This window comes from Canis lupus, chromosome 2 (assembly GCF_003254725.2).
Source record: "Canis lupus dingo isolate Sandy chromosome 2, ASM325472v2, whole genome shotgun sequence".
NCBI lineage: Eukaryota > Metazoa > Chordata > Mammalia > Carnivora > Canidae > Canis > Canis lupus.
The window spans coordinates 34,758,437-34,773,311 of record NC_064244.1 but is presented as its reverse complement, the minus strand read 5'-3'; the positions used below and the strand labels follow the sequence as shown (position 1 = coordinate 34,773,311).

Genomic DNA, 14,875 nt, shown 5'->3' with positions numbered 1-14,875 from the left:
AACAGGTGCTTGGATTTTATTCTAAGAATGAAAGAAAGATATTGCAAAGTTTTAGGCAGAGAAATGAAAAACTCAAATACCAAGTGTTCAATCTAGCATCTTCAAATTATCAGGAATATACATGAAGAATAATTAGGATAATTATTAATAATTAATAATCCTATAATTAATAATCCTAATAAAAGAATAATTAGGATTACTCTTAATATTAGTAATATCAAAATAAGAGCAATCATACTTCTATATCTTTATATTTTCTTATTTGATAATAATTTCAAGTTATAGAAATAGCTGCTATAAGCATTTTTGGGGAACAGAAATCATGTGACTTATCCAAGATCCAACTATTAGCAGTGCTCTATACTGCTAATCTCAAAAGGACACCTTTAAAATTCCATCAAAATCCTAGAGAACACAGGCAACACCCTTTTTGAACTTGGCCACAGTAACTTCTTGCAAGTTCTTCATCCATGAAGGCAAGAGAAACAAAAGCAAAAATGAACTATTGGGACTTCATCAAGATAAGAAGCTTTTGCAAAGCAAATGATACCATCAACAAAACTCAAAGACAACCTACAGAATGGAAGAAGATATTCGCAAATGACTATCAGATAAAGGGCTAGTTTCCAAGATCTATAAAGAACTTATTAAACTCAACAGCAAAGAAACAAACAATCCAATCATGAAATGGGCGAAAGACATGAACAGAACTCTCACAGAGGAAGACACAGACATGGCCAACAAGCACATGAGAAAATGCTCCGCATCACTGGCCATCAAGGAAATACAAATCAAAACCACAATGAGATACCACCTCACACCAATGAGAATGGGGAAAATTAACAAAGCAGGAAACCACAAATGTTGGAGAGGATGTAGAGAAAGGGGAACCCCCCTGCATTGTTGGTGGGAATGTGAAATGGTGCAGCCACTCTGGAAAACTGTGTGGAGGTTCCTCAAAGAGTTAAAAATAGACCTGCCTTACGACCCAGCAATTGCACTGCTGGGGATTTACCCCAAAGATACAGATGCAATGAAACGCCGGGACACCTGAACCCCGATGTTTATAGCAGCAATGTCCACAATAGCCAAACTGTGGAAGGAGCCTTGGTGTCCATCGAAAGATGAATGGATAAAGAAGATATGGTCTATGTATATAATGGAATATTACTCAGCCATTAAAAACGACAAATACCCACCATTTGCTTCAACGTGGATGGAACTGGAGGGTATTATGCTGAGTGAAATAAATCAATCGGAGAAGGACAAACATTATATGGTCTCATTCATTTGGAGAATATAAAAAATAGTGAAAGGGAATAAAGGGGAAAGGAGAAAAAATGAGTGGGAAATATAAGAAAGGGAGACAGAACATGAGAGACTCCTAACTCTGGGAAACGAACTAGGGGTGGTAGAAAGGAAGGTGGGTGGGGGGTGGGGGTGACTGGTGACGGGCACTGAGGGGGCACTTGATGGGATGAGCACTGGGTGTTATTCTATATGTTGGCAAATTGAACACCAATAAAAAATAAAAATAAATAAATTTTTAAAAACTTAAAGAAAAAATAAATTTAAAAAATTCATATTATAATTTTAATAGATAACTCATCAAATAAACATTAATTATGTATGAATTTAAACATAAACTGAAGAATATTAAGAATTAAAAATATGTCTTAATGTATGGATCTGAAATTGAACTTCAAGAAATAAAGAAAGTTGGATGAATCATTTAGGAAATCATATGAAAGGGATGCCTAAGTGGTGCAGTGGTTAAGCATCTGCCTTTGGCTCAGGGCGTGATCCTGGAGTCCTGGGATCCAGTCCCATATAGGGCTCTTTGCGTGGAGCCTGCTTCTCCCTCTGCCTATGTCTCTGCCTCTCTCTCTCTGTCTCTCATGAATAAATAAATAAAATCCTTTAAAAAAGGAAATTATACAAAGAAATTTAAATTATAAAATAAAAAACACAATTTCCCATATATATTCCTTATGCTAGAAGGCAGGAGAGGAGACTCAAATTAAGCAGGAAGACATAAAGGAAAAATACATTGAAGGAAAGAAACACCAGGGACTGATAACTCCATAATCTTTCAGTAACAGTGATTAGTTCAATTAACAACCAAAAATTATATATATAATTCCTTATTCATCAGAGAGCACTGAATTCCAGCAAAATTTTGTTCTACAAGTATCTTAGTATCTTTAAATATCAAAATATCACAGGGTGAAATAAAGACACTTCTTCCTTAATAATTTATTCAAAAATGTTATTAAGAACCTATAACCTTCCAATTATTGTGCTAATCATACAATAAATGGGGAGTTATTGAGAAATATATTCAAGAACCTAAAAAGAAAAATGCTCTGAAAAGCCTAGGAAACTAAAAAGGGAAAAACAGAGGTAGTGCAAAAAAAATGGCCAGACTACAATAAATCTTTTCCCCACAGGCTTATTTCCAATGGAATCATAAATTCTCCAAAATTTTTGGAAAATGCAATGCCAAACTACATTTGAAGTTTCTAAGATTGGGTCAAGGACAAAGACTTGGATTTATTTCCTCAAATCTTTTGGATATTAAGGACGTGCTCAAAGTTAACAAACAGGTGGTTTGTAATTGCTAAAACTGGTATTTTTAAATGGGAATTGAAATGAACAGAGATTTAAAGAAAAAAATTTAATAGAAAGCATGAAGAATTACATGGCTTTGAAAACAACTAGACACATGTTACTTATTTAACTACATTTAAGAACATTAGTGGTTGATTTATTGAGTACTTTTGATGTAAATGGTTTGTACAATCCAACAGTCAAGGCTGTCACAATCTCTAATGAATCTTAATTTTCATTTATGAACACTTTAAGGAAGTACATATTTAGAAAACTGTGAGAGACTGCGTTGTTATTAATGAATATGCATAGCTTAATAGTTTTAGCCAATGTGGGTTAACAGAATAACAGTAATACTAGTTATTCCAGTCTAAAAGAATATACAAACACAAAGATCCTGGGTTGGAAAAAGAATAAATGTTAAAATGTTTCAAATTTTAAGTTCTGCAAAATTACGTAAGAACTATGGAAGGTGAGTTTGGAAAAAGGTGCTCTAACTTAAAGAATAAAAACTTCTGAAAATACAAAATATACTTTCATAATTCAAGTTGAATTAAGTACAGGGAGACTAATCAACAAAAAGAAAACAAAGAAAATTTGCATTCCTATAACACAAACGAATCCCTTTAGAAACCCCAGTAACGTGCACTAAATTGGAATAGGGTAGCTACTTAGCAAATAAAAAGAACCTTACAGCCAAGGCAGTAAAAAAGATTTTCCACAAATTAATTGAGACTAGGCTCAGTAGACTCTTATTAATTAATACTTAATTTTATTCAAAGCTATCCCTGAAACGGGTTTGCTTCACTAACCCTCTCCTCACCCAGACCAAGGAAATTGGGCACAATCGGCTTGAGGAACTTGAACTCGCTGGTCCCAGTCCCTCCCGCCAGACACACCTCGTACTGGTAGCTCTGGGACAGGGTCCCCGCGCCGCTGACGTCCACCAGGTGGCCCGGAAAGTGGCCCTCGGGCACCGCGCAGCCACCCCCCGACGCCGCCCCGCTCCTCCTGCACAGCCGCACCGCCACGAACGCCAGCGCCGAGCACAGGAAGAGCGACGACACGGACGCCAAGGCGATGACCAGGTAGACGGTGAGCGGGTCGGCCCGGGCCTCGGCCGCCGCCACGTCCGGCAGCGGCAGGTAGGGCTGCGAGAAGCCGTCCACCAGCAGCACGTGCAGCGTGACGCTGGCCGACAGCGGCGGCTCGCCATTGTCCTTGACCAGCACCAGCAGCCTGTGCCTGACGGCGTCGCGCTCGCTCAGCAGCCGGGCCGTGCGCACCTCGCCGTTGTGCGCCCACACGCCGAACAGCCCGGGCTCCGTGGCCTTGAGCAGCTGGAACGACAGCCAGGCGTTCTGGCCCGAGTCGCCGTCCACCGCCACCACCTTGGTCACCAGGTAGCCCGCCTCGGCCGCCCGCGGCACCAGCTCGGTGCAGGGCGCAGAGCCGTTCTGCAGCGGGTACAGCACGAAGGGCGCGTTGTCGTTGTCGTCCAGCACCAGCACGCGCACCAGCGCCTGGCTGCTCAGCGCGGGCGAGCCGCGGTCGGCCGCGCCCACGCGGACCTCGAAGGCCTGCAGCGCCTCGTAGTCCAGGGACCTGAGCGCGAACAGCTGCCCGTTGTCCGCGTTGATGGACACCAGCGAGGCGAGCGGCAGGTGCGGGTCCCGGGGCGGCAGCAGCGAGTAGGTGACCTGGGCGTTGGCGCCCGCGTCTCTGTCGGTGGCGCTCACGGTGCCGATGTGCAGGGCGGGGCTGTTGTTCTCGCGGACGCGCAGGGTGTAGGTGGTCTGGCTGAAGGCGGGGGCGTTGTCGTTGACGTCGGAGACCGTCACGGTGATGTTGTGCTGGGTCTTCAGCCTGGGGGTCCCCAGGTCACTGACGGTGATCGTGATGTTGTACTCCGCCTGGCTCTCTCTGTCCAGCGCCCCATTTGTTACCAGGGTGTAAAAATTCTCAACAGAAGGTTTAAGCAAGAAAGGAAGATCATCTTGAATGGAACAAACCATTCTTCCATTGTCTCCCGAGTCAGGATCTGAAACGCTGAATACAGCAGTTATGGTCTCCTGCAAGTTTTCTGGGATGTGATCGATAAATGTTGACATAGTCAGTTCCGGAGGGTTGTCATTCAAATCCATCACTTGGACAAACACCACGCAACTTCCAGAAAGTCCACCACCGTCTGTTGCCTGAATATTTAATGTATAAGTCTGAATGGATTCGAAATCCAGTTTCTGCGTTAAAAAGAGTTCTCCTGACGTGGCATTTATTTGAAAAGTTTTGCGGATCTCTTCAGAGGCTTGGGAAAATACGTAAGATATTTCTCCATTGGTTCCAATGTCCAGATCTCTAGCAGAGACCATGGCAACTTGGAATCCAATGGGACTGTCTTCCAGGACTTGCACCTCATAGAACAGCTTTGTAAACTCGGGGGCATTGTCATTGCTATCTAAAACTTCGATGCGAACCAGGGCAGTGCCAGATCTGGGCGGAGGTCCGCCATCCAGCGCTGTGAGAGTTAACCTGATCTCAGCCCGTTCCTCGCGATCCAGAGCTTTGTCCAGCACCAGCTGTGGTAATATGCCCTCGGGACTGTCTTGTAAATTAAGGTGGAAGTGGGAATTGGGGCTGAGAGTGTAATTTTGGAGACTGTTGCTTCCTACATCTAAGTCCTGGGCACGTTCTATTAGGAAAGTAGTTCCGGGAGTGATACTTTCTGAAATTTTCAAAATTATTTCTTTGTCTAGGAAAACCGGGGAATGATCATTTATATCTCTAATCCGTAGATCAGCCTGAAAAAACTGCAAGGGATTTTCCAATAACACCTGGAAAGGTAGCACACATGGCTCGACAAGGCCACACAGCTCCTCCCGGTCCAGTTTCTCATTTAACAACAAATCCCCTGTCTGCCTATCAAGGTGCAAGCGCATTTTTTTCCCTTTGGAAACCACCCGAGCCCCCCGTTCAGCTAGTTCATTTACCTCCAATCCCAGATCTTTTAACAAATTGGCCACAAAGGAGCCGCTTTCCATTTCCTCAGCCACTGAGTAGTGCCTAGGCTCCGAAGCAGCCTGAGCTACGCCCAGCAAAACAAAGAATATCAAGACTTGCCTTTGTTTCAGAAAGTGTTCTTTTCCATCTCCAGCCTCCATCAGCTTCCGGTCTCCCGGCAAACATGACCCCATTTCGCCTTGCGTTGTGGCCAATTCTATCTCCTTCTATCTCGCAGTTACTGGGATAAGTGGAGACGCATAGGATCCTGATTTCCCGAGCAACCACCTTAGAAAGCCTCCCCTTCCTGCCGGTTTCTTCAGCAGAGCCTCCGGCTAAGGAACAGGGGCTGGAAGGTTTCTTCGTTCTACTTTTAATGCTGCAGCGCCACCCCGCGTCCTTTCCGAGGGTTTATTTTACCCAAAATATTAAGAAAATCCTAATCCGTTCTTTCAGACAGATGGCAATCCGAACGGAATATTTTCATGTAGTGTCTCAAAGTCTTATCTGCGTTTCCAAAGACTTCTTTTATTGCATCCTTAATGACCATGGCAAGCAAGCATTGACCAATTTCCATTCCAGTTTCCTCACAGATAGAAGGAGCTTTTAAAAAATTGGTAAACAGGGTAGCCCCCATGGCTCAGCGGTTTAGCGCCGCCTTCATTCCAGGGCATGGTCGGTCCTAGAGATCCAGAATCCGGTCCCACATTGGGTTCCCTGCATGGAGCCTGCTTCTCCCTCTGCCTGTGTCTCTGCCTCTGTGTGTGTGTGTGTGTCTCATGAATAAATAAATTATTTTTAAAAAATGAATAAAATAATAAAAAATAAAAATAAAATAATAAAAAATAAAATAAAAATAAAATAAAATTGGTACACATCAACTGGTACACTGCTTTGAGTAGGCAGTTCCCATTTTTTATTTAGAGGTTGGGCAGGTGTGCGTCTGGGTAATGGTTAGGTTACCATCCTCGCACTCAAAAGAAACCAAAAACTATATAAACTCAGGAAAAGCACAGCATTCAGATAACAAATATTGTTCTTGCTCATATTTCTCTTGTACCACTCACTTCACATATCCCTGAAATTTGACACATTTGGGCCACATGAAAATCTCCAACGGTAGCTAAAAAATTTATTCATGTGAATGTATCAATGTTTTCCTTTTTCTTTTCTAACAGGTAAGAGCATTTTTTGTATAACCTCAAATCAGTCATCACATCTAGATATGCTAATAATTTCATAATATCAAAGATTCATTAAGTATTGAATTTTCCTGTTATCTTTTAAAAATGTCTTTTTAGAGATAATTTGTTAAATCAGGTGACAAACAAGATATATATGTTGCAATCTGTTGTTAGGTGTTTAAAGTTTTTTTGTATTTAAAATATTTGATAAAAAGAAGTGAGTTTCAACCAAAAAAAGACATGGAGGAAATTTAAGTGCATGTTGCTTAGTGAAAGAAATCAGTCTGGAAAGACACATACTCCACTACTGCAACTACATGACATTCTGGAAAAGGCAAAAGTAAAGATACACTAAGAAGATTAGTAATTGCCAGTTGGAAAGAGGACGTGAATTAAGAGGTAAAACACAGGAGATCTGAGAGGTATTGAAACTTTTCTTTATGATACCATAATGGTGGATACATGACATTATGCATTTGTCAAAATCCATAAAACACAAAGAATGAACCGTAATATAAATGACAGACCCTAGTTAATAATAATGGACCAGGGGATCCATGGGTGGCTCAGCGGTTTAGCGCCTGCCTCTGGCCCACGGCGTGATCCTGGAGTCCCGGGATGGAGTCCCACGTTGGGCTCCCTGCATGGAGCCTGCTTCTCCCTCTGCCTGTGTCTCTCCCTCTCTCTCTCTATGTCTATCATGAATAAATAAAAAATAAAAAATCTTAAAAAAAAAGTAATAATGGATCAATATTGGTTCATTAATTGTAATAAATGTACCGCACTAATGCAAGATGTTAATACTAGGGAACACTATGAGCACAAGAGAGTGGGTATATGGTAACTCTTTATACTATTTGCTCAATTTTCTGCAAAATCTAAAACTGCTCTAAAAAATTAAGTCTATTAAATATTAGGGGGCACCTGGGTGGCTCAGTTGGTTGTTTCTGACTCTTGATTTAGGTTCAGGTTGTGATCTCATAGTGAATGGAGACCCCTGTCAGGCTCCATGCTGGATGTGAAGGCTGCTTAAGTTTTCTCTCTCCCTTTCCCTTTGTCTCTCTCCCCCACTTATGCACTCTCTCTCACTCTGAAAAAAAATATTTGTATGAGAAATGTTTCAAATGTATAGAAAGGTTAGAAAATTATACAAACATAACTCTACCCTCCATCCAAATTTAAAACTTATTTTTCACCATATTTATTCTATCTATATATTTGTTTATTCTACACACAAATACCCATTACTTGCTGAGCCATTTGAAAGTGACTTTGAAGATATCATAACACTTCACCTCTAAATTTTTCATCAGGCATCTCCTAGGTATAAGGACATTATCCTACAGTCATGATCCTACTAGCAGACTTAACAAAATTAACAGTGATTCCATAATATTATCTAAAAATCCAGTCCCTATTCCATCTCATTATTTTTCCATTATTATTCCTCAATTTTCTTCAATTTTGATAAGAATTCATATGCACTCCTGAGTTCCTTTTACAAATGCACTTTTTAACCACTTGTTATAAATAATGTCTTAGGAAATTAATTTTTTAACCAAGTTGCATGATTGTATTGGGTATTCATCTATTTATTCTAGAACAGTCCCGTCTTTTATAATACTGAATTCTTTAAAAAAAAAAGATTTTATTTATGAGAGACACACAGAGAGAGGCAGAGACACAGGCAGAGAAAGAAACAGGCTCACACAGGGAGCCCGATACGGGACTCCATCCCGAGTCTCCAGGATCATGCCCTGGGCTGAAGGTGGCATTAAGCCACTGAGCCACCCAGGCTGCCCTATAATACTGAATTCTTTAAAGTATCTAGACCTGTTGTCTTGTAGGACGTTCTACATTCTGAATTTGTCTGATCTTTTCCTTGTGGTGTCATTTAACCTGTTCCTCTATCCTCTGTATTTCCAGAAAACTGGAATGGAGGATTTATTAAATGTAATAATGGCATAACACTTTTTTAAACTCTCATTTGTCTTTTGTAATTGGGTAAAAAAATGGTGGACAATAAATGCCTACTTGTATTTTGATATTATTTTCTTCCTTTCATGATTATGTTTTTATTAATATTATAATAATCAAAAAATTTTAATTCATTTCATAGGGGAGTATTCTGGCACTTATCTTAAGGTGGAAATTATGGGCCTGTGGTAACACTTAGTTTGCTTTTGACTCTATTAAGGTTACAAACAACTAAGTTTTCCATAATCTATCAAGATATATATTTCACAAAGCTCAGGCAAGCAGGATTTTAAAATAAGGGTGACTCAAGAAGAGGAAATTAAGATGATATTTGCTTTCCCCAGAATGAATATGCAATTAATGGTTTGGAAAGGGACACCTGCATAAGAATCTTGGCATTTTTTGTTTCATGAGAATCATCATAGTCTATTAGTACAATCTGTTACCTTGAAAGAATTCTTGACCACACATTGCCAAAGGTTCTAGCCTGCTTTGAGTATATATTGGATTCTGACCAATCCAATGTATGATCTTTCCTACAGATACACAATATGCATATATGTATATGTTTTATGTGTTTTCATAACCTGAGAATCTGACTACAAAATACAAAGTATAATCAATTTAAATGTGCTAAGTATATATAAGGAAATGTTTGAAAATGAGAAAATAAAATTATTAATATGTATTATCACACTGGGGTACTTATTTGAACATTCACCATGAAAAGGAACAGACAGACAAAATAGCAGAATACTGAGACGATAGTAATGATGAGGTAGATGCTAAGGCAAGAGTCTAAAATCCTTCCTGGGGCCTGTCAAAATGTAGCCAGTAGAGGTTAAAGAAACAACTGACCAGCAACAAATTATAGTCTGAACATGGAGTACATGGTGGCATTTCAGTGTCCTTGACTGTAACCTTAAAGTCTGTGATTGGCTAGACTGCTATCACTCAGAAACTTGGTGGTGTACACTTCCCTATCCTGGGCTTTCATGTTAAACAGACTGAGATTCAAGCCCATCAGTAACTGATACCACATGAAGGCCTTCCAGACGTAGTCTCTGTTCACTGCTGCCACCTTGAACATCATATACCTCCTTCTGCATTGGGTATAATATGAAGGATAAATTGCCATTGTCATCAAACACTCTGACTCACACTGTTCAGCTAGAGAGCTGCTGTTTCCCTTATGCAGAACTTGATACTTGGGGCTTTATAATTCAAAAATGTCAGAGCAAACATTCATTTTGAGGGAGTGGTACATATACTGGGGCAGCAACAGCAAGTAGTTACTTGGGTATTTTTCTAAGTATTTATGGCAGTGACGTGTGCTGCTGAGTGCATGCTCACTGAGGCTGTATTCTTTTGCTTGGCAAGTGTAGAGACAGTTTGGTGAAAATGAGTAGAATTATATTGTTTCATTTTCAGCTTGAGAAACTCCAGATCTCCAGGAGTGATAATAGAAGTGTACTAATCTTTTTAATGTCTATCTCTGCCTAAGATTTTAGGGTGTAGGGAAGGTGGTATTACGAAGACAAAACATCTCTATTTTTCCTCTGGTTTGGACTTGAAACAGAAAACAGCAACTGTAAAAAAAAAAAAAAAGAAAAGAAAACAGCAACTGTGATCTCCAACTAGTGCCCTGGGAGGCAATTCATAATTAATGACCTGCTTAAAAGGGATGGACTTTTTTTTAAGTAAGCTCCACACCCATCATGCAGCCCAACACAGAGCTCAAACTCATGACTCTGAGATCAAGACCTGAGGTGAGATTATGATTTGGACACCTAACCCGCTGAGCCACCCAGGCACTCCAGGGGTGGACTGTTGTTTTTTTGTTTTGTTTTGTTTTGTTTTGTTTTGTTTACATCAGGACAGTATATTTTCCAGAAAATCTTTCATGACTGATGATCTCAGAATACACACTGTTCTTCAGTATTGCCTTGGAATCTATGTATTCTGTTAATGAGTTTTTAGAAACCAATATCTGTTTCACCAGAGGTTTTCATCAAGTCTTTAGTGGCCCAGAAAATCCTTAAGGATATTTCTCTATTATATTTTATATCCAAATCTCTGACCAAAAAAAAAAAAAAAAAAAAGGTGGCAGACAGGGAGGAAAGACTTCTGAGATTAACACTTGATAATATAGCTGAGCAACCAATAACTGACAACCAATAACTTTTCTGGTAAAGACCAGTGCAGACCTGGGTCTGGTCAAAAGGGTGACCATCAGTATTGTTATTATTAAATTAAATTCAACCTATTTCTTTCCACTGAGAAATTTGCCATTCCAGTTCTGGATATTTCCTGCTATCGTTGTTCTGGCAGTTGTCAGGAGTAGACATGGGACGTGATATTCAAGGTATACTTATGAATACTACCATTTATACCCAAGTCCCACCATCTTTATGGACTTTTGTTGCTACGGGAATGCTCTATTGGATTTTTGGCAGCATTCCCAAGTCCAAGAACACACTGGTGAATGATTACTTATATCCATGAATCACAACTTGGAAAAATGCTAAGGATTGTACTTAAGCAACTAAAAATTCAGCATCTATGTCTCACTTAGTCTCTACACCAACCCTGGATCCAATTTCTATTCATTCATTCATTCATTCATTCATAGAGCAAGGAGGGGCAGAGGGAAAGAGAATCTTAAGCAGGCTTGAAGCCCAGGACAAGCCCAATGTCAGGCTCAATCTCACGACCCTGAGATTATGACCTGAGTCAAAATCAACAGTTGGATGCTTAACTAACTGAGCCACCCAGGTACCTCCTAATTTCTATTAGTCACAAATCCTGAGTCTGTTGGTTTGAAAATGCTTTTATCTTTAGAAATATTAATTACCCCTCATTCTTCCCTCCACCCGCAACTACCACCAAATAGCTTCTCCACTCTCAGGCCCAAAATATCTGTGAAATTAGCAATGAAGGAACTACTCTACAGTGCCTTTGGAACAGAATTCTGCAGGAATTCGGTTTCCTCTAGTATATGCTAAGTAAAATAGAATAAAAGTTTGCCTTAGGTTGGGCTTTATGTATTCCATTATTCCTTCTAACTCCTTAGCAAATATGACTTTACATAATCAAAGCTTTATCACACTAATATTTCTTTCTGGTATTTATACCACCATAGTCTCAGGCTTCCAGTACAACTCTCAAAGTCAGGGGAGTGTAATATGGAGTATACAGTACTATATATGCAGTTGGGTTGCTTTACCATCTAAATCTGCAGTGTCATCATCTGGCCTTTTAGTTTTTCAAATTCCACAGAAAGAAGGAAATTTAGAAAGGCAAATGGAAATATCAGATATTTCACATTTATGTAATATAGCTATTATTATCCAGCGTATTGAATAATGTATATCTTTATTTTCTCATTAACTATTCATATACATAAAAAATCAACAATTATATCTCATTTGAGGCATCTCATGCTTTTGTATCCTCTGCCTTTGATTATTCTAAACTATATCAGAGAGTATTAAACATTGATGTAAAGAGAAGAAAGATGAGATTGTTTTGCCACTCCATGTTAAATGGATTTCCTTTTAATGTATTGGAGATGCTGAGATATTAATCACTAAAGTATGAATGATTTTTGAGGTTAACAGGAAAACTTAGCAAAAATTAATACATACAAATTTAGCATAGTAATAAATAAGCTACATAGCAACTCAGTGATTTACACCTTAAATAATGAAAGAGACATTTATTTCTATCAATTACTTTTTTCCCCTGTGGTTTTATATCTGTATTTGATTTTGTCTCATCAATGTCATGAAAATAAAATGACTATTTAAAATAAGAAGTAGAAAAAAAATAAAAAAATAAAAATAAATAAAATAAAATAAGAAGTAGGGACTCCTGGGTGGCTCAGTGGTTAAGCAACTGCCTTTGGCTCAGGGCGTGATCCTGGGGGTCCAGGATCAAGTCCTGCATTGGACTCATTGCAGGGAGCCTGCTTCTCCCTCTACCTATGCTTCTCCCCCCCTCTCTCTGTCTCTCATGAATAAATAAATAAAATCTTTTAAATAAACAAACAAGTAAAAACTATGTAATAGTAATCAAATAAATAGTTATTTGAATTTGGTAGATGGACAGCAGTCTGGCTGAAAAGAAGACTATCGCAGTTTATGGGCCATCATCTATGAAATATCGAGAAAAACAAAAAATGACAAAACACATAGTCTGGCCTTCCCTGAGAAGACTTCTCTCTCGAAGACTATCATTTTATGGATACATTGGGATGAGTTTCCTTGTCAAGCATTGGATACCTCCTAGGATAGTCCACACAAAGTTTTAGGGGTAACTTACCTTTGTGAAAGATCAAAGGAATTTAGGCCTTTGGAGAAAACAATGCATTCTTTTTCTGTACTTAATAAAAAGGTTATTGGCTTCTTTTTTTAAAAAAAATATTTTATTTATTTATTCATGAGAGAGAGAGAGAGAGAGAGAGAGAGGCAGAGACACAGGCAGAGGGAGAAGCAGGCTCCATGCAGGGAGCCCAATGTGGGACTCAATCCCAGGACTCCCGGGATCCTGAACCAAAGGCAGACACTTAACCACTGGGCTACCCAGGCGTCCCAGGCTACTGGCTTCTAAACCAAGACCTTTGTGAGGTAAATAAAAAGATAAAAATAACTAAGTCATCAGTACTTGTTGACCATAAATGAGCATTAGCTATGCTTCAAAAGAAAAGAAAACACTACTAAAGGTAGAGCCATAAAACAGCTATGCTATTCAGAAAAGGAATGTTTTCTTTTTTTAAGATTTATTTATTTATTTTTATTTATGATAGACACAGAGAGAGAGAAAAAGAGACAGAGACACAGGAGGAGGGAGAAGCAGGCTCCATGCTGGGAGCCCGACGTGGGACTCAATCCCAGGACTCCAGGATCGAGCCCTGGGCCAAAGGCAGGCGCTAAACCGCTGAGCCACCCAGGTATCCCCGAAAAGGAATGTTTTCTTCTACTTTTTATCCAAGGCCCAAAAGCAAGAATACCAAGGATGATAGCTGATGTCTTGTTTTCAGCTTCAAAGAACTTAATTTCATTTAAGATGAAGTGATGTTGCCTGCATGTATCTCTCTTCTCTCTGTCCTGCATTAGGTTGGTAGTGTAGGGAATATTTTTAATGTTTAATGGGGGAAAAAAATTCTGGAAGGAAAGATCGAGTCATTTTCTTTTTAGTCCAGAGTGTTTAGATTATGATCCTTAAAGGGGTGAAGTCTGTTTCTGGAAGTTTTTCAGGATGAGCAGGGAAATGTCAACATGACCAATTCTATGGAATTGTCATCCAACCGGAGTGTCATCCAACACTTTTCACAGGGAGAAAGATTTCTGAAAGTATTTCTGCTGTGAATTTCCTGAGCATTTGCCATGTAGCCCTGAAATTGCCTGGTAATTTTCTTGCAGTACATGTTTATAATGCACAGATATGAGCAGTAATTAAAATGTTTGGTGAGTACTTTCCAGATACTGGAGGATTTAGTGAGCCTGGAGAATTCAGCGAGCCGTTTCTTAATTTTTTACTAAGACTAAATCTTCAGCAGACTTCTCACAACCAGGTTGCCCAGGGGCATGCATCTGAAGGATTGTCACTGGTTGTCACCATTTGGCCCTGGGAGGTCCCACACTCTTGCTGATATCTACCACTCCTTTCTGCAACAGTTAAACTTACCTTGGGTTGTTCTTCATCCAGTGATTTTTTTTTTTCCCAACGAATGAGCAAATTACTTACCCCACTATTGCTTCACACTTTACTGTGAGAATGGACATTGAACTGATGGTGTTGTTTCCAATGACAGAAAAGTCACCTAAATCTCATCATGCATGTCCCCGGTGCACATTCTGTAATGTTCGGAAGAATTTTTCAAAGAGGGATCATCTTGGACTCATACCTTTTTCTCAGAAAGCCAAAATAGAGTTAAAGGTGATACTTGGAAGCCGAGGTCCTACAGGTCTGGTTTCCTACTCCGGAGAAAAGCCTGTTCTTTAGGTGTATCTAAAACATTCTTGGATCAGTTTGGAAACCACCCTGCTCCCCTCTGTCGTCCCACAGGTACACCGACCCTTCCCTTCCCGCAGCCGGCGCCAAAT

At 39.8% G+C, this 14,875-nt stretch overlaps 1 protein-coding gene across 1 annotated transcript; it reads right to left on the bottom strand.

The window, feature by feature from the left end:
* Positions 1 to 2,662: 2,662 nt before the first annotated feature.
* On the bottom strand, positions 2,663 to 6,838 carry LOC112658865 (protocadherin beta-2). The gene has a single exon (XM_025445123.3). It carries the CDS (start codon positions 5,799 to 5,801, stop codon positions 3,393 to 3,395), a length of 2,409 nt encoding a protein of 802 aa, XP_025300908.2. The 5' UTR covers positions 5,802 to 6,838; the 3' UTR covers positions 2,663 to 3,392.
* Positions 6,839 to 14,875: the final 8,037 nt, after the last annotated feature.